Genomic DNA, 24,768 nt, shown 5'->3' on the forward strand with positions numbered 1-24,768 from the left:
CCTGTTTTTTTTTCTGCTCATCATCCGTCACCTCTCCTCGGGCCACTTATCACGTACTGACTAACCCTCTCTCACTTCTTTCTCCTCTCTGCAAACTGGCTATCTTCTGATTGAATTGATCGAAAGGGTCAGTATGGATACAGGCCCTTTGGCCCACTGAGTCCACGCTGACCATCAAACAACCATTTACACTTGTTGGAGTCATAGAGTGATACAGCGTGGAAACAGGCCCTTCTGCCCAACTTGCCCACACCGGCCAACATGTCCCAGCTACACTAGTCCCACCTGCTCGCGTTTGGCCCGTATCCCTCCAAACTTGCCCTATCCATGTACCTGTCTAACAGTTTCTTAAACGTTGTGATAGTCCCTGCCTCAACTATCCCCTCTGTCAGCTTGTTCCATACACCCACCACCCTTTGTGTGAAAAAGTTACCCCTCAGATTCCTATTAAACCTTTTCGCCTTCACCTTCAACCTATATCCTCTGGTCCTCGATTCCCCTACTCTGGGCAAGAGACTGTGCGACTACCGGGTCTATTCCTCTCATAATTTTATACACCTCTATAAGATCACCCCTCATCCTCCTGCGCTCCAAGGAATAGAGTCCCAGCCTACTCAACCTCTCCCTATAGCTCACGCCCTCTAGTCCTGGCAACATTCTCGTAAATCTTCTCTGGACCCTTTCCAGCATGATCACATCTTTCCTATAACATGGTGCTTAGAACTGAACACAATACTCTAAATGTGGTCTCGCCAACGTCTTATACAACTGCAACATGACCTCCCAACTTCTATACTCAATACTCTGACTGATGAAGGCCAAAGTGCCAAAAACCTTTTTGACCACCTTATCTACCTGCAACTCCACCTTCAAGGAACCATGCACCTGTACTCCTCGATCCCTCTGCTCTACAACACTCCCCAGAGCCCGACCATTCACTGTGTAGGTCCTGCCCATGTTAGACTTCCCCACTGATGGAAGGCAATAAAGTCCGAACTTCTTCACTCTTTATAGAGAGATTATGGTACTGAATGGAAATGCAACATTTGGGGAAGTCTAACCACCTCACATTTCTCAGTATAAAATTCCATCAATCATTCCTCAGACCACCTGACAAAATCGATCAAGATCCTGCTGCATTCTTTCACAACCATCTTCACTATCTGCAAAACCACTAACTTTTATGTCATCTGCCAAGTTGCTAATCTTGCCATGTATGTTTTCATCCAAATCATTGATATAGATGACTAACAGTAATGGGCCCAGCACCGAACAATGAGGCACACCACTGGTCACAGGGTTCCAGTCCGAGAAGCAACCTTCCACCATTATCCTCTGCTTCCTTCCATGAAGCCAATTTTCTATCCATTCAGCAATCTCTCCTTGGATCCCATATGATCTAACCTTCCAGAGCAGCCTACCATGTGGAATGTTTTGCTGAAGTCCATATATACATCTTGTCAAATGCTTTGCTGAAGTCCATATATACAACATCTACAGCTCTGTCCTCAACCTTTTTGGTCACGTCTTCAAAAAACTCAATCTGATTTGCAAGCCATGACATCCCACATAGAAAACCATGCTGATTATCCCTAATCAGCTCTTGTCCATCTAAATGGATTAATATCCCATCCCTCAGAATACTCGCTGGTAACTTTCCAACTACAGATGTTAAGCTCACTGGCCTACAGTTCCCAGCATTTTCCCTGCAGCCCTTCTTGAATAGAGGCAGAACATTTGCCACCTTCCAGACTTCCGGCACCTCTCCTGTATTTAAAGACGACTCATAAATTTCAACCAGGGCTCCTGCAATTTCCTCTCTAGTTTCCCACAATGTCCTTGGATATATCTGATCAGGCCCTGGAGATTTGTCTACTTTCATACACAATAGTACCTTCAGCACCTCTTTGACTGTAGTTCTATGTTATCCCACTTTTCCATCCGCTCCCTACACACTTGGGGCAATTTTGGTCCTGTATGAACCTATAAATCAACACGCCTTTCCATTCAGTACCATAATCTCTCCATAAAGAGTGAAGAAGATCAAACTTTATTGCCTTCCATCACCATATAACCATATAACAATTACAGCATGGAAACAGGCCATCTCGGCCCTTCTAGTCCGTGCCGAACACGTATTCTCCCCTAGTCCCATCTACCTGCACTCAGGCCATAACCCTCCATTCCTTTCCCGTCCATATAACTATCCAATTTATTTTTAAATTATAAAATCGAACCTGCCTCCACCACCTTCACTGGAAGCTCATTCCACACAGCCACCACTCTCTGAGTAAAGAAGTTCCCCCTCATGTTACCCCTAAACTTCTGTCCCTTAATTCTCAAGTCATGTCCTCTTGTTTGAATCTTCCCTACTCTGTGGGAAAAGCTTATCCACGTCAACTCTGTCTATCCCTCTCATCATTTTAAAGACCTCTATCAAGTCCCCCCTTAACCTTCTGCGCTCCAAAGAATAAAGACCTAACTTGTTCAACCTTTCTCTGTAACTTAGTTGCTGAAACCCAGGCAACATTCTAGTAAATCTCCTCTGTACTCTCTCTATTTTGTTGACATCCTTCCTAAAATTAGGCGACCAAAATTGTACACCATACTCCAGAATTGGCCTCACCAATGCCTTGTACAATTTTAACATTACATCCCAACTTCTATACTCAATGCTCTGATTTATAAAGGCCAGCACACCGAAAGCTTTCTTTACCACCCTATCTATGTGAGATTCCACCTTCAGGGAACTGTGCAGTTATTCCTAGATCCCTCTGTTCAACTGTATTCCTCAATTCCCTACCATTTACCATGTACGTCCTATTTTGATCTGTCCTGCCAAGATGTAGCACATCACAGTGAGGAATTTGGGGAATCCGTTATAGTGGATATTATGTTAACTTTTATGTAGTTGTGTGTCTTGCTGCTTTTTATGGTATGGCTGTATGATAAATCGAGTATCACTGTACCTTAATTGGTACACGTGACAATAAAAGTCACTTTGAAGTGCTGATGCAGGTTCTCAAATGAAAACATCGACAACTTCTCTCCCCAATCCTCCCCACACACCACAGATGCTGCTCGATCCACTCCTATCCTTTAGCAGTTTGTTTTTTTACTCCACATTCCGGCATCTGCAGCAGTATCTAATATTTCATACAAAATGCAATTACACAGTATAAATTATATATAGACATTCATGTAATGTTTGTAAAAACATATTTATTAGTGCTAATGATGTTTCCATGAACAAATGATATAATACAGGTACAAATAAGATCATTGGTGCTAATGTAGGTAGCAAACTACTGTGTGAAAGACATTTCAATGTAACTTCTCTTGCAATGACATTTGATTTTACTCCTGAACCTTAACCTGAACGAACCTTTAATAAGAAGCTTCAGAAGCCACAATGTTCTGCTTATAAAGTTAACAAAAATACAGATTGGCTTTCAGCAAACAAATTCAAATTGAACTTGGCACGTACTGTAATAATTTCACTGCTTAGCCTTATAATGTCTTTGTAAATTAACACATAATAATGCAGGTGTGCTGCAATGAAATATCCAATATTATGGTTCTCTCGTGGAACACGGCGAGAATGGTTTGAGATTGAACTGCCAGTCTGCAAACTGGTTATTCACCATTTCTATACCCTAGCTATGTTAAAACATTTCACTTTTGCATTGCATTTAAATACATTGACTTCGTGGACATTCTCTACACGGCAAACAATGATCAAAAAGTGTTCAAGTCGTTGAATTACCTTAAATCAAGTGTTCAGAGTTGTACATAAAAGCTTGTGTGCATTGTGCAAGATCTACAAGGAATCATCCTAAAGGCATTAAATGTTTCAGTCTCCATAGGACTAGTGGTTTTACAGCACTCCGATTTTATTTTATGTTCAAGATGAGATTTGTCTTTGCCCTTCTGCTGATGCCTGCAACTGTTTTTGAAAATCAGACAATATTCTGAAGGTTGTTTGGCTCATAAAACCAAAATGGTTTGGAACATGGAGTAGCACCGTTGGAAACCTGCTTTGCATGGCTTTTCTCTGGTCTTCCAGGAGTTATCAACTTTTCAGGGGTATTATTCTTTTCCTCATCGTCAGTTCATCTGTCAAATCAGGAGATCCGTGTATCATGAAAGGTTGACTGAATTGTGGGGTGTAGAGGTCACAGAGTTAATCTATCTATTTTGTTCCTCTCGCTGAAAATCATAACACTAGAAATTATCACCAGTTTAATTATATTTTGTTCAACAGAGAATGGCTATAAGGGTACTGTTATGGAATTGCAGTTAGCTATTTTTCTTTCTAATACTCCATGGCCATTTGCGCACACTACTGCGGTAACACTATTCTTAACTGGTTATCTATTAATTTAATTTTCATTCACATAAAGTCATATGCTTGTCACTTCAAATGATTTACATAGTGGAGTCCAGGGACACATACAATAGCTGGGGCCTAAAGGCAGGCCCTTCGTATCATTCTAAGTGCAAACTACCAACACACACATTTATATAAAACTATCCTGGCACATCCCAATAGCAAAATATAGAAAATGCTCTCAGGATTTTCAATGCTCTTTTCGACCTGTTTTTGGTACGGAAGGAATTCACAGTTTGCTACAGTGCTCTTCGGTTCTGCTTGAAGTCCTGTGTCTGAGAGACAAAATCACAGATAATTGTCACCAGTTTAAAAAAAGAAAGAGACTTACAAAAACCTCATAAATTATGTAGTAAATGGATTTTTTCTTTATATTAATAATCCACATGTCGAAAAGTGAACAGTACATAGGATAATTATTTCCTCCTTTTATTATTTTTTGTCTGATTGAAGAAATCTAATGAATGGCGCCTGTTGAAGTTGTCGGCTCATTCGTATGGATAGTGCAGTTGGCTGGAGTCTGTATAGCAGTTTTTCCACCTGGTGAAACTCTGTAGCCAGCAGAGGACAGAAGCTGATGCAGCAAGCAAAACTTTATAATTACTCTGCAAGTAGTGATCTGTTCCTGGAGTTTCATACTCAGACTATCTGGTCGTCTGCATGTTTAAGTCTTCCACTGAAGTTCTTCACCTTCCTGCTGACTTTGCAACAATTCATTTTCTTCAGTTCCTCCCCCTTCTGTCATCGTAATTCATTCAGGTTATTTTTGCTTTTTGCTTTTTTTTTTTTTTAAGATAAAAAAGAAAAAGGAAACTTCATCGATGGTCCGGGTTACTTTTTGATGTGGAGGGTATCCTGGAATTTTGTACTCGTGTATCGTATATGGAATCCCTTCTTATTAATTGTGTCATCAGAATGAAAATGGAGCAAAATGGCATTTCCTGTTGAATACATTTCTTCAGGTGGCTGCAAAAAAATGGAAAACAAATTAATTTTAAAATTAAAATTAAATTAAATCAGAGTAAGGCTGATCACAAATTGGAGGAATGGCATCTCTTATTTTGCTTGGGCAGCTTACAGCCCAGTGGTATGATTATTGATTCCTCTAACTTCAAGTAATCCCTGCACTCCCTCTCTCTCCATCCATCCCCCACCCAAGTTGCACCAGCTTCTCGTTCTCACCTAGCAAACAGCTAACAAAGACCTGTTTTCTTTCTCATCATCACTTTTTTGCATATCTTTCATTCATTTGTTCTATTTCTCTCTACATTGTCAACACCTGGTTTCCCTCTCCTCTGACTCGTGTCTGAAGAAGGGTCTCGACCCGAAACGTCAACCACTCCCTCTGTTCAGAGATGCTGCCTGTCCCGCTGAGTTACTCCAGCATTATGTGTCTAAATTAAATTTACCATCGACTGCCTCAAAAATGAATGCTAGTGCCATACAATACATAGAAAACATAGAAAATAGGTGCAGGAGTAGGCCATTCGGCCCTTCGAGCCTGCACCGCCATTCAATATGATCATGGCTGACTGTTTCGATTCACATGGAATGAAACCCGTCAAGGCAATTCACAAGAACAAATCCACCAAAGGGTTTGATAGCACATAAAGTAGGTACCATTACCAAAATCAAATAATAAAATACAACGTGCATCTTATAGGAGGCAGAGATGGTGTTAGGTTTAGGGAAGAAAGTCTGGAATCTTCAGTCTGAGCAACTAAAGGAATGAGCTAACTGTGGTTGGGGGGAGAGGGTGATGGAGGGAGTGGAATGTCCATAAAGCCCAAAATGGAGATTTTATAGAGATTGTTAAGTAGAGATTTGATAAAACAATAGAGATGGAAATAGCAGTCTTTGTGAAAGAAAGCATATGTAGTCAGACACAAATTTTAGGGTTAAAAAGGATGCCCAGGATGTGGTCTAGACCCGAAACGTCTGACGAAGGATCTCGACCCAAAACAGCACTCATTCCTTCTCTCCAGAGATGCTGCCTGTCCAGCTGAGTTACTCCAGCACTTTGTATCTACCTTAAACCAGCACCTGCAGTTGCTTCCTACGCATTTCATCTGCTGCACTGCGAAATCTTTTCAAGGTGTGTCTAGTTTGAAGAAGTTCTCCTCCTCTCTCCGACGAGAGTTCTGCAACACCCTCTCTCGCTGCTCCCCCTCTGTGATTCCTCCTGTTCTCCGAATACTTTGTTGCATGTCTTTTATTCATTTGTTCTCTATCTCTCTCTACATCACTATGTCTCTTGTTTCCTTTTCCCCCGACTAGTCTGAAGAAAGATCTCGACCCGGAACATCACCCACTCCTTCTCTCCAGAGATGCTACCTGTCATGCTGAGTCACTCCAGCATTTTGTGACCATCGTGGGCTAGCCAGCTTAACCAGATACACCATGTGGGAAGGATGACTGAATCAGGCCCAAGGAAATTGAATTGCGAGTCGATCCAAGCCAATGCTATTGATTTTCCACTTACAATGGAGATTATACTTCAAAAAAGTACCTTATTGATTATTTGTTTAAGAAGGAACTGCAGATGCTGGAAAATCGAAGGTAGACAAAAATGCTGGAGAAACTCAGCGGGTGAGGCAGCATATATGGAGCAAAGGAAATAGACGAAGTTTCGGGTCAAGACCCTTCTTCAGACTGATGTTTTGATAAAGCACACAATGTGCTTTATCAAAACATCTCTCAATTTTAGTTTGGGACTAATTAGCAAAGTCCATTAGCAAATTAAAAGCAGAGGAAGGGGTTCAAAAACTGATAGTGAGATAGATTGGTATGTCATTTTCTTTCTTCTTCTTCGGCAGTCACTTGGGATCAAAGATGACTGGTTTCCACTCTGGGTTTGTGGGTTTAGAGGTTTTGATCCCAAAGTAGGAATTGCCCTTTGTTGAAAGGAAGGGGCAAATGGTGGCTGACGGGGTCAGTCGAGTCGAGTGGACAAGTTCTAGCTGAACCTTTATTCCCTTCATCATCTGGTCCAACTACCGGTCACGGACTAGAGCAACAATGAGAATGTTGCATTTTTACTGGAAGCGTTGAAAACATCCTTGATTTTATTTTTACTTTTTCAGATTGGTAAGGTCCTCTCATGATGGAGCAGAGTGTCTCCACTTTGGGGGCCTGGTGCCAAGCAGACAAACCATGTAGCCAGCCCAATTTAAGTGTACCTCGATGTGTGGATGTTAGCCTGAAAATGGTCCGACGAGATTCATTTGTCCTTCCTGGGAATTTGAAGGGAACATCTCATCAGGTGAACTCCAAAACAAGCATCTGGATCGCTGGGCTGGAGGATGATATTGTCTCCCCCCCCACTTCAGATTCCCAATCTCAAACCCATCACATGCTGCCCTTAGCCCGGCTGTGGTGCAGATGAGATGGTCATCTAACAATGTATACCACAACGGTCCAGAAAGTGATGCAATGGATCTTTGATGAGGATTGTGTGGAGCAGCTGCTTAGCTTAAGATTCTGAGCTTGAATGGTCATAAGGTCATCATGTGATAGGAGCAGAATTAGGCCATTCAGCCCATCAATTCTGCTCCGCCATTCAATCATGCCTGATCTACCTCTCTCCTAACCCCATTCTCCTGCCATCTCCCCCTAACCCCATAACAAGCATTTCTCAGGTATGCAGATGTAGCCAAACAATGACAGCCTTTGGGAGAGCCTCAAATCAATGAAAAATACATGTTAATCACCACCAAACTCATTGGTCTTCCAATGCAAGTAGATGACCCCATCCAATACTGTCATCTAGCACTTTTCAAGGTGCGACAGTATATGTTGATTGAATCACAGTCTAATCTCCTGCACCAATGCACATGCAGGGATGTGGGCCAGTGCAACTGCCTCTCAAATGTCCTACTGGTGTTTAGGTCATAAGGTCATAAGTGATAGGAGCAGATTTAGGCCATTCGGCTCATCAAGTCTACTCCGCCATTCAATCATGGCTGATCGATCTCTCCATCCCAACCCCATTCTCCTGCCTTCTCCCCATAACCCCTGACACCCATATCAATCAGGAATCTATCTATCTCTGCTGTAAAAACATCCACTGACTTGGCCTCCACAGCCTTCTGTGGCAAAGAATTCCACACATTCACCACCTTCTGACTAAAGGATGAAGCAATGGCATTTTAGGAAGTTTAGGAAGTTAATTGTGTGCAATAATGCAATTATGAATTGATGTGCGGCTGCAAGATGTAAGGTGACGCATTTTGGGTGGAATAATCAACGTCTAGCATATTCACAATGAGAGGCTGCACCCTTGGAACTCCCATAGTTTCCACAGTAAAGGGACCAAGATCTAATCGCACTTTGTAGTTTATAATTGTGTGCAATTAATTTAACCCTTGGATTACCTTAATGCATACAAATGCACTGAATTGCTTGGCCCAATGAATGCATGACATGTCCTGATTGTACTTTTGAACATTTTATGAATGAAGTATATTTTTGGTATCAATAAAGTTTCAGAGTAGCATGTAAGTATTAACTGGAACGGTCAACTGGAACGGTCAATTCATGGGAGAGACTCTGCAACGGTATCACAAGAAAAGGGAGAAAAACAGAAAATTAGAATTGTAGAGACAGGAAGAAGAAAAAGAGGCCCTTCAGCCCACCGTGTATATTCTGCGTTGACAAAAAATGCTGGAGAAACTCAGCGGGTCAGGCAGCATCTATCTATAGAAAAAAGGAGCAGGCAACGTTTTGGGTCGAGACCCTTCTTCAGACATCAACCTACCCCTTATAGCACTCCCTTGTTTAGGAAAATCTGCCAAGCGGAAGAGTTTCTCAACGTCTACCCCGTGTACTCTTCAATCGTGTCATTCTCCACTCATAGAGAAACAAATGCACCCTATCCAATTCCTCTTCGCAACTGAAATGCTCCATTCTTGGCCATTTCTGGTGAACCTCACCTGACCTCATCTGGAATAGTCTTCACCCTACCATAGTTACCCAACCAGATAGATGCAACTACATTTAAGGTAGCTCTTTCTTCCCAAAAACCCTTTCTGGCTTCAGTCCTCCCTCCACCACCTCCAGTTTAAATTCCATTTGGAATATTTTGGAGGACCAAGAAACCCTCTCCAATGCAATCATGGTCTTCCTGCAGTGCATTGACAAGAACTGCATACAATACTGAAGCTGTGGCTTAATTAATATTTTACATAACAGAAGCATAACCTCCTTGCACTTTTTTAATGTGTTCTGGCTAATAAAGGCACTTATCCTTTTGATGTACACAGAGGTTCCGAGGTTTCTCAGGAATTCCAAGGGTGTAGCCTCTTCTCATTGTGAATATCCTAGACTTTTATCATTCCTCCCAAAATGCGTCACCTTACATCTTGCAGACTCACATCAATCCTCGGCCATTTCTCTGCTCATCTTATCAACTGATCAATGTTGATCTGTATTCAAAGACAACCCTCCTCGCCGTCAGGAGAACCATTAATCTCGTGGTATGTCGACCGTGTCAATGGCTGCAAAGCTATCAAGAAGGATAACGTGGGAATATTTACCACGGTTACATTACAAAATGCCATTTTGATTCTACAGATACACCTGGTTGATGTCGTCTAAATTTAAGAGTAATTAAAGTAATCCAGGGGTTAAATTAATTGCACACAAATATAAGCTGCAAAGTGCGATTAGATCTTGCTCCATTTAATGTGGAAACTATCCTGTTGAAGTGCAATATCAATACAGGCAGTGAGCCAGCCAGGGAAGGAAAGGTTAAGGTTCAGTGATCAAAAGCTGAGACTAAAAGAGAGATTTTAAGGAGGACCATAAAAGGAGTCGAAGGATGTTTAAAGCCTTCGGGATGAAAATTCTGAAGTGAGGTGCCTGCCCAGCTGGTGGAGCAAAGAACACAGGCACAAAAAATACCGAGCAAGAAAGAAGACTGGCAAAGCTGGCAAAGATTACACATAATTGCAGGATTTTAGAGACAGCAAGATCGGGGGCCTTGGAGGGATTCCAACATGTGGAAAATGCGAAATTTGATATGAATATTAAAAGCATTATAAAAAACTTCCACTATTTTCTGTCTAATCAAATCTTGAAAAGTATGAGTTTTTTATTTATGATTCAACTGCATCACAAGGAATAGAGTGTCCTTTCACTGCAGGTTTCACCGTAGCTGTAAAAATTGTTCTCATAAATTCAGTTATTAGTGGGCAAAATCCACAATGAGAGGTCAGTTTGAAAATCTGAATTCTGCTAAAAGCAAGTCTGGTGCAACTATCATGAAGCTGGTACTTTGTCATGAAATGAAAACGACCTTTACTACAAAAGAAAACAACAGCTACTGATCTACTCTGACCTTTGGTGACTCCAGTTCCCCATAATACCGGGCGGCACAGTGGCGCAGCGGTAGAGGTGCTGTCTTACAGCGCTTACAGTGCAAGACACCCGGGTTCGATCCCAACTACGGGTGCTGTCTGTACGGCATTTGTACGTTCTCCCCGTGACCGCGTGGGTTTTCGCCGAGATCTTCGGTTTCCTCCCACACTCCAAGGACATACAGGTTTGTAGGTTAATTGGCTTGGTGTGAGTGTAAATTGTCCCTAGTGTGTGTAGGGTAGTGTTAATATGCGGGGATCGCTAGTCAGGGCGGACTCAGTGGGCCGAAGGGCCTGCTTCCTTCTGCATCTCTAAACTAAACTGAATGTGTCCCGATCTGAAAACACAGCCGGTGCAATCCCTCCACATGTGCTGTCTGACTCGCTAAAGTACTCCAGCTCTTCGTGCTTTACTCAAGATTCCAGCATTTGTAGTTTTTAATGTCTCCAGTTTCACCAGGAATGTTGTCTGTTTTGAAACAGTTCCGAAATCAGGATAGATTGGATAGGCTTGGTTTGTTTTCACTGGATCAGAGGAGGCTGAGGTGTGATTAATAAAAGTAGACAAAATTTATGAAGGGGACAGGTGGAATGTACCTTTTGTCTCATGGCGATGACGTTAAAACAAGGGAGTACAGATGTAAGATGAACGGTAGGAGGTATGAAGGGGATCCCAGGGGGACACAGAGTGGGAATGAATGTCCTTTACAAAATAAAACAGCAGCTCTGACCTTCGGTGAGTCCAGTTCCCCAATAACAGATCAATCTAACGTTCCCTGCAGTTTTGCCAGTGTCAAGCATCGTATATCAGAGCTGTTGTTTTCTTTTGTAAGGGACATTTACATTTAATCTTGAATGCACTGCCCAAGCTGTTGTTGGGGATGAATACTCTCACAACACACAAAGTATTTCTGATTATCAAAACATGGAATGCTAGAGTCCAACTACATTTAAATGGGGTTAACATTGCTAAGAACACTGATTAGCATGGACTTGGTGGTCGAAGGGCCTGCTTCTGTGCTGTAAATGACTCTCTCTGTGACCATAACTCAAGGAACCCCCTACTTGATAGTGCAGTGTGGGTGTCTTCACTACAGGAATTACAATGATTCAAGAAGGCAATGCATAACCATCTCAGGGTCGCTATAGATGAACATTGAATGGGGATCGTGCCAACATTATTCACCTCCTAAGAAGGTATTACAAAAAAGATGCTAGATTTTGCAGTGACCATCCTTAAAAGTGATATGTGTTATAATTTAAGCATTACTTGGTGTGTGGAGGTATATTTCTAAGATCTTTTATCTCATTTCAGTGTTTGCAATTTTTTGTTATTGTTTTAGTAAACTGGATCACTTTAAAACATGCATATTAATTCTAAAACATCATAAAAGGTGTGATTTGGTAAACTCAATATACGTGCATGCATATGTGGTGTATGTGTGCACGTGTGCATGCTTACCTACATACAGTGCATTCAGAAAGTATTCAGACCCCTTCACTTTTTCCACATTTTGTTACGTTACAGCCTTATTTTAAAAAGGATTAAATTCTTGTTTTAATCATCAATCAACACAATACCCCACAATAAAAAAGCGAAAACAGGTGTTTAGAAATGTTTGCAAAGTAATTAAAAATAAATCACATTTACATAAGTATTCAGACCCTTTACTCAGTACATTGTTGAGGCACCTTTGGCAGCGATTACAGCATCAAGTCTTCTTAGGTATGACGCTACAAGCTTGGCACACCTATATTTGGGTAATTTCTCCCATTCCTCTCTGCAGATCCTCTCAAGGTCTATCAGGTTGGATGGGGAGCATCGATTCACAGCTATTTTCAGGTTCCTCCAGTGATGTTCGATCGGGTTCAAGTCTGGGCTCTGGCTGGGCCTCACAAAGACTTGTCACTAAGCCATTCCTGCGTTGTCTTCGCTGTATGCTTAGGGTCGTTGGAAGGTGAACCTCCGCCCCAGTCTGAGGTCCAGAACTCTCTGGAGCAGGTTTTCATCAAGGATCTCTCTGTACTTTGTTCCGTTCATCTTTCCCTCGATCCTGACTAGTCTCCCAGTTCCTGCCGCTGAAAAACATCCCTACAGCATGATGCTGCCACCACCATGCTTCACTGTAGATATGGTATTGGTCAGGTGATGAGCGGTGCCTGGTTTCCTCCAAACGTGACACTTGGCATTCAGGCCAAAGAGTTCAATCTTGGTTTCATCAGACCAGAGAATCTTGTTTCTCATGCCTTTTGGCAAACTCCAAGCGGGCTGTCATGTGTCTTTTACTGAGGAGTGGCTTCCATCTGGCCACGCTACCATAAAGCCCTGATTGGCGGAGTGCTACAGATATAGTTGTCCTTCTGGATGGTTCTCCCATCTCTCATCCATTGGACATGTTCCCGGTGTTGGGGGAATCCAGAACCAGGGGCCACAGTTTAAGAATAAGGAGTAAGCCATTTAGAACGGAGACGAGGAAACACTTTTTCTCACAGAGAGTGGTGAGTGCGGAATTCTCTGCCTCAGAGAGCGGTGGAGGCAGGTTCTCTGGATACTTTCAAGAGTTGCTAGATAGGGCTCTTAAAAATAGCAGAGTCAGGGGATATGGGGAGAAGGCAGGAACAGGGTACTAATTGTGGATGATCAGCCATGATCACACTGAATGGTGGTGCTGGCTCGAAGGGCCGAATGGCCTACTCCTGCACCTATTGTTTATTGTCTATCTCCACCTAGTAACTCTGGAGCTTTGTCAGAGTGACCAATGGGTTCTTGGTCACCTCCTTGACCAAGGCCCTCTCTCCCGATTACTCAGTTTGGCCGGGCAGCCAGCTCTATGAAGAGCCCTGGTGATTCCAAAGTTCTTCCATTTAAGAATGACGGAGGCCACTGTGATCTTTGGGACCTGCAATGCTGCAGAAATTGTTTTATACCCTTCCCCAGATCTGTGTCTCGACACAATCATGTCTCGGAGGTCTACGACCAATTCCTTGGTCTTCATGGCTTGGTTTTTGCTCTGACATGCACTGTCAACTGTGGGACTTTATAGAGACAGGTGTGAGCCTTTCCAAATCATGTCCAATCAATTTAATTTACCACTGGTAATTAAGTTGTAGTTGTAGAAACATCTCAAGGATAATCAATGGAAACAGGATGGACATAAGCTCAATTTTGAGTGTCATAGCAAAGGGTCTGAATACTTATGTAAATGTAATATTTCAGTTATTTCTTTTTAATTACTTTGCAAAAATGTCTAAATACCTGTTTTTGCTTCTTCATTCTGGGGTATTGTGTGTAGATTGATGATTAAAAAAAATGAATTTAATCAATTTTAAAATAAGGCTGTAACGTAACAAAATGTGGAAATGTGAAGGGGTCTGAATACTTTCTGACTGCACTGTACATGCATTTATACAGTCAGCAGCTTTGTAAGTGACACTCTGCTTCCACTGGCGATGTCTGCTCCACAACCTCCTCAGCTGGCGATCACCTCTCCCCAGCCTCCTCTCCATAGCCACCAACATTATCGTTCCTCAGCCCTACAGTGCCCTATTTCATCCCCTCCCCAAAATCCACAAACAGGACTGCACTGCCAGACCCATTCTTTCTGTCCGTTCCTGCCCCACTGAACTCATCTCCAAACACCTTGATTCCATCCTACTCTTCCCTTGCCCAGTTCCTTTCCACCTACACAAGGGACATCTCACACACACCCTTCACCTCTTCAATAACTTTCAGTTTCCAAGCCCCATTGCCTCATCTTTACCATGGATGTCCAGTTCATTTACACCTCCACCCCCCACCAGGAAGGTCTCAAGGTTGTTCCAGTTCTTCCTCGACATAATCAATTTCCTTCTACTAACACTGTCTTCCATCTGGAAGAATTTGGCCTCACCCTCAAAAGCTTCTCTTTTGTCTCCTCTCATTTTCTCCAAGTGAATGGTGTCGCCATGGGCACCCTCGAGGGCCCCTATGCCTGCCTTGTCATAATTTCTGTCGAACAGTTCTTATTCATGGCTTACAATGGCACCATCTACAACTTTCTCCGCTACATCAAAGACTTCATCAGGGCTTTTTCATGCAGAATTCGTTGATTTAATTAATTTCACCATTAACCTCCACCATTAAACTCACCTGGATTTTCTCCGACACCTCTCTCCTCTTTCTTGATCTCTCTGTCTCCATCACAGGGCACTATCAACTGATGTCTACTACAAACCTACCGACCACCAGTTATCTGTCTACACTTCCTCTCACCTTGATGCTATTTCCTATTCTCAATTCCTCCGTCCATGCCTTATCTATTCCCTAGATAAAGCTTTCTATACTAGGACATCCAAAATGTCCTCTTTCTTTAGTAAACATGGTTTCTCCAATACTATCATAGATGGATCTCTCACCCATGTCTCCTCTGTCCCAAAGCTCTGCTCTCACTTCCCCTGTCCCCAGATGGAACAAGGATAAGAATTCCCCTGGTCTTCATCTTCCACCCCACCAGCCTTCGTACCCAACATATCATCCTCCGACATTTCCATCGCCTCGAACGTGATCCTACCACTAATCATACCTTCCCATCTCCACCCTTTCCACCTTCCATAGAGACCCTTTCTGCGCAACTCCCTTGATTCACTCATCCCAACCCAAACCATCCCCCTCCCTAGGTACTTTCCCCTACAACCGCAGGAGATGTAACGCCTGTCCCTGTACCTCCTCCCTAGTCTCCGTCCAGGGACCCCACCAGTCCTTCCAGGTGAGACAGAGGTTCACGTGCACCTCCTCTAACTGCATCTGGTGTTCCCAATCTGGCCTCGTACACATGGCGTGACCAAGCATAGACTTGGTGGCCATGTCACAGAAGTAAAATTAATCAATAATTTACCGTTTTAGATAAGAAACAACGGTTATACATAATACATGTCCATTTAAGTCGATTCTTACCCCTGATCCACAGAACTGTCCAAGTCTTGAAGCTGTGGTGTCAAATCCATCAAATAGTTCAATAAAGTCATAGCCACAATCAGCTTCCACTTCCACTTCAAACGTCTGGAAGGATAGCTCCACTCCATAACCTTTTTCCGCTATAATCTGCCATTCACAGTCCACTTGCCCCGGATAGTTATTGTCCCCAAATTGTGCGTGGGAGTACAGATCCTTGGATTTAATCTCTGCCCGAAGTCTCCCGCCGCATTCTGAAACAAAGAATTTACACTCATGTAACTAATTTTGTCCTGATTCACATCTCTTTGCAAGATCATAATAAAGGACTAAAGGGCCTGTCCCACTTAGGCTATTTTTTAGGCAACTAGGCTGTCGCCACATGGTCGATGGCTGTCGCCTGTATGGTCGTGAGTAGTCTCCTTAGTCGCCCAAAGAGTCGTAGCGTCTTTCTGGTCGTCGCTGGATTTTCAACATGCTCAAAAATTTCCGACGACAGTGGCTTGACGCCAATGAGCGTACCTTGACTTCTCCTGACGTAGGTGCTGTCGTAGGTTGTCGCCGGTGCTGAATTCGGTGAATTCCATTTGCGACTACCTACCTCAACCTACGTCAACCGGTGACAGGTACCAGCGACTGAATTGTCTTCAGTTGTCGCCGACACGGTCGTAGCTTGTCGTAGCTTCTCGCGGGTGGACATAGGTTGATTTTGGTTGTCGTAGGTTGTCGCCTGTGTGGTCATCGGTTGTCGTCGGTGTGGTCGTAGGTGGATGTCCTAATGGTTCGCCGGTTGTCGGTAGCTTGCCATAGCTTGACGTAGACTGGGTGGTAGGTTGTCGTAGACATTGTCGTGGGGGGAGGGGGGGGGTCCAGTCGGCGGTTTTTCAGCAACCTGTTACGACTATGACAGTCGCCGGTAGTAGTCTAAAAAAATCGCCTAAGTGGAACAGCCCTTAAGTAATCCTGTCACTTGTCCCCTCATTCAGAAACAACTTAATGCTTCATCATAATAATATCTTAACAGGGCGATTATCCTATTTATGAAGTTTATAAAATCCGTTCTCGGTTTGAGACATGACATTAACCTTCCTTCCACAACTCATTTCAAAATAAGTTTCTAAATTTAACCTTTCCACAGCAACTAATATTCAACTTAAGCAAAAAGTTAATTTGACCCTTTTAAGAACTCAAATATAACAACATAACGGGCGGTCAATGTGGCGCAGCGGTAGAGTTGCTGCCTTACAGCGAATGCAGCGGCGGAGACTCGGGTTTGATCCTGACTACGGGTGCTGTTTGTACAGAGTTTGTACATTCTCCCCGTGACCGTGTGGGTTTTCCCCGTGATCTTCGGTTTCCTCTCACACTCCAAAGACGTACAGGTATGTAGGTTAATTGGCTTGGTATAAATGTAAATTGTCCGTAGTGTGTGTAGGATAGCGCTAATGTGCGGCAGGATTGCTGGTCGGTGTGGACTCGATGGGCCAAAGGGCCTGCTTCCACGCAGTATCTCTAAACTAAACAAAACATCTTAAATCCAGAAGCTTGCACTTTGAGGTTATCAGGAGCAGCCTCAAAGTGCAAAGGGGACTGGCGAGGCAGATGGGGTGAGTGAGAGTCCAAGGCCTCACCTACAGAAAGTAACGTTGCCAGCCATCCAGTGACTAGAATTACCTGTGCAAGAAATTGGCCTCAGAAAAGTACAGAAGTACAGGGGAAGTTCTAGAAACAAGGAAGGATGTTCAAGCAAGCAAGCGGAATTTAAAATCAATGCTTTGATGAAGTTGGAGGCCACTAACAGTTATTGCTAAATTGGGCACTGGCAGAATGAAGTGCCTTTTGATGAGAGGAAATGAGCATCATGTGGGAGATCTGATTCAATTAGAGACACTGTCATATCACACTGAAAGAAGCAGCCCTTATTTCAAAGGGAAATAGCCTTTTCCCCAAAATTATGCAGCACAACAGAATATGTGAATATGTAAACATTGTATATAACGGGAAAAAAAAAGAAAAAGTTCAACAAATAACAAATAATAATATAGTCTTTTGCAGATCGGAGCTTATAGCTTATTCGTTGTGTTTAATAGCCTGATGGCTGTGGGGAAGAAGCTGTTCCTGAACCTGGACGTTAGTCTTCAGGCTCCTGTACCTTCTTCCTGATGGCAGTGGTGAGATAAGTGTGTGGCCAGGATGGTGTGGGTCTTTGATGATTTTGGCTGCCTTTTTGAGGCAGCGACTACGATAGATCCCTTCCACGGTGGGGAGGTCAAAGCCGGTGATGGATTGGGCAGTGGTCACTACCTGCATAGAAGAGTGGCAATTTACTATTAATCTAATAGTCAGCATATCTTTGGAAGATTGGAAATAAACAGTACTGGTGGTGGTGGAGATGGGATGGTAGTACAATCCACACAGTCAAGGGAGAACATGCAGACTCCACACAGGCAGCACTGGAAGTCAAAATCCAACCTAGAATGCTTGAGCTGTGAGACAGCTGCACTGTCTGTGTCTCCCTCAAGGGGGTGTTGATGGGGCGTGTGAGAGTGAATAAATAGCATTAAGATGTGACTGATGAGACTACACTGCTGGTAGTTGGCATGGACCAGCATTTGACAAATCTGCAAGGATGTTGAATATTTCAGCTCAAGGAGTTCAATGCACAAGTTAGAAAACAATGCATGCTATTATTCGGCAAAGGCATTAATAATAATGTCAACCACAACTAGAGAGCAGTGCTGAACACTATCTACCTCTTTAGTGACCCTCGGACTATCCTTGATCGGACTTTGTTGGCTTTACCTTGCACTAAACGTTCTTCCCTTATCATACACTGTAAATCGATCGATCGTAACATTGTATTAATCTTTCTGCTGACTGGTTAGCACGCAACAAAAGCTTTTCACTGTACCTCGGTCATGTGACAATAAACTAAACTGAACTGAAGTGAACTATTATACACCACCTTCATTCCCAAGATAGTTCCAGAGAATTGGAAACAGATGACAAAAGCAAAATATCGTGGATGCTGTAAATCTACCCTGAAATATTTGCCGTTTCTCTTTTCTCGAGTGCTAACTGACCCGTTGAAGGTTTCCAGCACACTTCTGCTTTTTTTTTTACTGCAGTCACAAATGTCGAAGTTCATGAAAAATGAAATGATCTCAAACCTCAGCGGTTTAACAGTTTAACAGTAAGCGGGGGCATTTTTTCACCTTGTGCGTGTGAAATGATTTACTATTCAGTGAAACTGTTGAATTAATGGCATCTGATCTGTTGCTGCCTCGTGAAATATTTTTGAATAAATGTGCCGCAGTTCTCCCCCCCTGGGATCTATCCACGTAATCCGTAGCAATGTGTTAACAAGTCCTCAACTATCAGCACTATACATTCGCATAAATTACAATGAAGGATTACATTTAAATGCTCCACTGTGCTATTTCACGCTAACTGTTCATGGTGACCTGGGTGATCAGCATAGATTTGCTACTGAACTGAAATCTTGAATTTTTGAACCTTAGTAAAATATGGGAGAAATGTTTTGCTACTAGACATAAACCATTTGATCCGACGAGGTAAATTGAAGATTAGCAAATGGAAGAATAGTGCCCAGTCAGGAGATTTTTTGCCTCCAAATCTGTTTCTGATAAACTGGAGTCAAGCTAAAAATCAGTTAGTCACATTTTGAAATTGTAACCATGAAAGTGAAATGATGGCGGCGGGGTGGTGCATTGGTTGAGCTACTGCCTTACAGCGCCAGAGACCCGGGTTCAATCCTGACTATGGGTGATGTCTGTTACGGAGTTTGTACGTTCTCCCTGTGACCTGCGTGGGTTTTCTCCGAGATCTTCGGTTTCCTCCCACACTCCAAAGATGTACAGGTTAGGAGGTTAATTGGCTTGGTATAAGTGTAAATTGTCCTTTGTGTGTGTAGAGTAGTGTTAATGTGTTGGGGTCGCTGTTCGGTGCTGACACGGTGGGCCGAAGGACCTGTTTCCGCGCTGGAACTCTAAACAAAGTTAAACGAAAATTAAGAAAAATGTTGGGTTAGAAATTACTGTCTTGCCTTTATTCCACAGGTTTGACAGCAAATTTGATACAAATGATGATGAGCCAACGGCACTTTCCTGTGCCACAGACTTTATATCAATTATAAGTTGGTCCAACTACCGTGGAGTTCAAATAGTGCAGGTTTAGCACCGCACCATGCAAGATCAAAACTGATGCATTAACATATAAGAAAACATCACCTTCGTTCTTTTTCTTTGGAGCAAAAAATAATAATTCTGGGAGGAATTCTGGAATGTGATCTGCACTGCCAGATGCATTAAACGACATTTAATTCCATAAAAATGTAAACTGGTCCCAACATGGTATTTGAGTTCAATTGAGCAGAATTTTTCACAATCAATGTAAGCTTGACTTCAATAAATATGAACTTTCATTGCCCAAGCAGATGCCCTTCTTACAGGGGCCTCTCAGAGGCGTTTCTTTTAAAATGTACACCTCAATGGGGACCAGGAAGGGCCACACAGAGTTGTACCCTATGGGAACAGGTCCCTGATCCAGCTAGTCCATACTGTCCAAGTTAGCATATTGGGCTTGTCCCATTTTCTCTGCATTTGGCCAATAGCCGTCCAAACCCTTATGCGGTTCCCGGAGGTTGCAGGTGGTTGCTGGAGGTTGCAGGTAGTGGAAGCAGGTAGAAAGACTGACAAAAACCTCCGGGAACCGCACGGAAACCTTGGGTGGGGCGCAAAGTCTCCAGAGGTTTCCGTTCCTAAGTGGGACAGGGGCATTACAATCCATATATCTGCCCAAACGTTGTCATTGTTTCTGCTTCTATAGCTTCCTCTGGCAGCTCTTTCCAGATACAGCCTACCCTCTGAGTAAAAACATTCCTCTTAAATATCTCCCCTCAGCTTAAGCTGAAGCTTTGTCGTTTGAGAACACTCGACCCTGAGAACAAGACTACAAACGTTCACTTTATCCATGCCCCTCATGTTATTTTTCACCCTCGATAAGATTACCCGCACAGTCTCCGACACTATAGAGAAAAAGGTCCCAGCCTAGCCAACCTCTCCCTATGAAGCAAAAGCCTACAAGCACAGTGAATCTCTTCTGCTCAACTTAACGACATTATTCCAATAGCTAGATGACCAGACAACACATGGTACTCTGAGTCTGAAGAAGGGTCTCGATCCGAAACAGCACCCATTCCTTCGCTCCATAGATGCTGCCTCACCCGCTGAGTTTCTCCAGCATTTTTGTCTACACACGGTACTCCAAGTGTGGTCTCACCAATGACTTGCACACCTGCATCATGATGTCCCAACTTTTGTACTCACTACTCTTCCCAATGAAGGCATCCATCCCCTTCACATTATCCACCTGACTCTGCTCTTTCAAGGAACTATGCACCTGTGCTCCCTGATTTCTCTGCCAAACACTCCAGGACTACCATTTACTGTGTAAGACCTGCCACTGTTTGACATACCAAAGTGCATCTCCTCAATCCTCACACTTGTCAAAATTATGTTCCATTTACAACTGCTTTTCCTCTTAGAATTTTGTTCTTTGGGCTAACGGAATCATGGGATATGGGGAGAAAGGAACAGGGTACTGATTTTTGATGATCAGCCATGATCATATTGAATGGAGGCGCTGGTTCATAGGGCCGAATGGCCTATTACTGCATCCATTTTCTATGTTTCTATGTTTTCCCTCTTCCCAATTGATCTTGACCTTGTTGTAAACGTAGATATCCTTTCCTCACTCCCTACTACACCAACAATGTTGGTGTCACCTGCAAATTTACTATTAATGTTAATTAAATTGTCATCCAAATCTTCAAATGTATATGACAAACAGCAGAGACCCCTACGATCCCTAAGGTCAGAAATGCAATACTCCACAACTACCTGCGCCTCCTCTGTGTCCTCTAATTCTAACCTTCCCCCCCCCCCCCCCCCCCCCCCCCGCCTCCAGACGTGATCCCGTCACATCTTCCTATCTCCCCTACTTTCTGCCTTCAGCAAAGACTGCTCCACAATCTCTCTTTACACAGTGGGTGGTCCAGTCAATATAAGGAATTTGAAATCTCCCACTAATACTATCCTATTACTCTGGATGTTTTGCCCTAATATTGGGTTTTAATCTAAAATTAAATTGGTTTTAATGTATTTGGTATTTTTTTGTTTCTTATGTTATGCAGGAGTACTGTGTTTACAGGCCTGTTATGCAGCTGCAAGTTAGAATTTCATTGTTCCATATAACAATTAAACACTCTTTGACTTGACTATAATGTTTACTGCTACGTGCAATCTCCTGATGCTGACTATTGGGAGGGCTACAACAAAGTCCCATCAAAATGATGTATAGGGAGGAACTGCAGATGCTGGTTTAGACCATGCTGTATCTCTAAACTAAACAAAACTAAACTTGCAACAGATAACATGGTGTCACACAAAAAAAAATCGAGCTGTCCAGCTCATGTAAATATTTTTTGTATACTCTGGTGAATAAATAATGAAAAGTGGGAGCATTATAGGCTTGAATGGCAAAGGGCCTGTCCCACTTAGGAGATGTTTTCGCCGACTGCCGACGACGGTCACGGTCGTAGCAGGTCGCCGAAAAAACGGCGAATGGACCCCCCCACGACAATGTCTACGACAAGCTACGACAACCTATCACCTAGTTAACGTCAAGCTACGGCAAACTATTGACAACCGGCGGCCCAATCATCGTGACTTAGGACGTCTACCCACGACCTGTCGGCGACAACTGAAGACAATTCAGTCACCGGTACCTGTCGCCGGTTGACGTAGTTTGACGTAGGTAGTCGCCAATGAAATTCACCGAAGTCAGCATCCGGCGACAACCTGGCGACAAGCCCACAGTCGTCGAAAGGTTTTGAACATTTCAAAATCCAGCTGCGACAAGAAAAAAGTTACGACAATTGAGGAGACAACTCACGACAATACAGGCATCACCCCGCGTCCATGTGTTACAGCCAATTTTCCGGCTGTCGCTGAAAGATTGCCTAAGTGGGACAGGCCCTTAAAGAACTTTGAATGGCTCATATAAAGCCACTGCTATTATTTTTTTAATCTTACACTTTATTTTCTGTAGGATTATGTCCTCTTGTAGATTTACTTTTTGAACCAGGAAGGGAAGGCAATAGTTGTAATGTAAAGATAGACACAAAATGTTGGAGTAACCCAGCAGGTGAGGCAGCATCTCAGGAGAGAAGGAATGGGCGATGGTTCGGGTCGAAACGTCTCCAGAGTTGCTGCCTGTCCCGCTGAGTTACTCCAGCATTTTGTGCCTATCTCCCATCAAAGTGATCATCCTCTCCTGTGTCCAAGTCCAACATGTATAGCCTCACTGGATGATTCCCTGCTTCAAAAGAGCCGCAGATGCCAGCTGTCCCAAGCTCACATGGCTATGCATTGCCTCTGCCCATCCCTCTGCCAGTGATTTACCTGCAGTCCTGCCTGTCTCCAGAGCCAGCTGGAACCCATCAGCCCCCGAGCGCCCAGCTACATCAGAGCCATCAGTTGACTCATTCAACCGAGACCGATCGCCATTGAAGCAATCACTCTGCTAACCGTATCCAATTTCTTGGCTGGTAACTGCAATAAGCTGTATGCTCTTTGCGAATTTCACATCATACAGATAAAACCAGAGAAGGGAAAGGCTGCCGGACAGAAGCATAATAAAGGTAAGGTAATAGAAACCAGCTGTTAGCTGACAATTCCTCTCAATGTGATTTAGAGGGTAGTCCAGCTGTGTTTTGGAAGTCAATCTCCAACATTGAGATTTCATGCTCAGCAAGAATCCAGATTTTGCAGAAAACATCTTTTTGTTTCAAGACAGCAGCCACAACAGGAAAAGTTAACATTTCGCTTCCATGCGCTCCGTTAAAAATAATCAGTTGGGTGAGGTTTTTTGTGGTACTGGTAGTTTGTGAAATTGTGCATTTTTGCCGTCTGGATCTGACTCCAATTGACAGCGGTGAAGTAAAAACAGAAATATAATGGAAATAATCAACAGGTCAAACGACATCTGTGAAGAGCGAGACAGACGTAACGCTTCGGATTGATGAAACTTCAGTGAAGACATCAAGTTGGTCGCCAATGGCAATTGTTTCTGTCAGTGTTGAAGGAGCAGCAGATCAACCATGTAATGCTGGCTGCCCTGTTTCTTGCTGCCAAGCAACCAGAATACTTGAACATGTTTGAAAGATTTGTCGTGGTAGAGGCATCAACCTCTTTCATGGTGGCACAGCGGTAGAGTTGCTGCCTTACAACACATGCAGGGCCAGAGACCTGGGTTCGATCCCGACTACGGGTACTGTCTGCTCGGAGTTTGTACGTTCGTATCGTGACCGCGTGGGTTTTCCCCGAGATCTTCGGTTTCCTGGCACACTCCAAAGATGTACAGCTTTGTAAGCTAACAGGCTTGGGTTTGTATACTTGGTTTAAGTGTAATTTGTCCCTAGTGTGTGTAGGCTTGTGTTAATGTGCGGGGATCGCGGGTTGGTGCGGACTCAGTGGGCCGAAGGGCCTGTTTCCACGCTGCACCTCTAAATTAAACTAAACCTCCCGGTTTAGTTTATCCACTATCCACTCAATGATAGGATGAAGTTTCTTTAAAATAAGTCTCGAGGGAAATCAAAAACAATCTGTAATCTTTTTTAAATGGCTTGTGTTGCTTTGAAATGGATGTGGGATTTGCAGAGTTGATTCTATGCCTACGGCCTGCATACCCCTTGAGGAGTTGTCTACATAAACTAAACCCCTAATTTGACTTAATGTAAACTGTCTAATATAATTGGCCCATAAATGCGTATCGTTTTGAAAGCTGCCTTGGTAATAAACCAGTAATAAAAATATTGAGTTTTCATAATAATGGATATATTGCCTTGGATCTCGTCCAACTAAATCTAATGCTCATGAAAAGCAAAGGCACCCTCAGCTGCTATCAATTTTCACCAGGGTATTTTCTGCAAGGATTACATGACAATATAGGTTGAAGCCAACTGGTGCCTGTGGCATTCCCATACAGGCCCAGCGTGTTTTGTTCTAGTC

At 43.2% G+C, this 24,768-nt stretch overlaps 1 protein-coding gene across 3 annotated transcripts in view; it reads right to left on the bottom strand.

Annotated features, from left to right (window-relative positions):
• Positions 1–3,202: 3,202 nt before the first annotated feature.
• tll1 (tolloid like 1) overlaps positions 3,203–24,768 on the bottom strand; it is a 372,266-nt gene continuing 350,700 nt past the window's right edge. For all 3 annotated transcript variants that reach the window (XM_033019027.1, XM_033019018.1, XM_033019035.1), the window contains 2 exons: positions 15,680–15,930; positions 3,203–5,356 (listed from right to left, as the gene is read on the bottom strand). In XM_033019027.1, coding sequence (XP_032874918.1) covers positions 5,222–5,356; positions 15,680–15,930 — 386 coding nt within the window. In that variant the 3' untranslated portion in view covers positions 3,203–5,221. The remainder of the gene's footprint in view (positions 5,357–15,679; positions 15,931–24,768) is intronic.

Source organism: Amblyraja radiata, chromosome 1 (genome assembly GCF_010909765.2).
Source record: "Amblyraja radiata isolate CabotCenter1 chromosome 1, sAmbRad1.1.pri, whole genome shotgun sequence".
NCBI lineage: Eukaryota > Metazoa > Chordata > Chondrichthyes > Rajiformes > Rajidae > Amblyraja > Amblyraja radiata.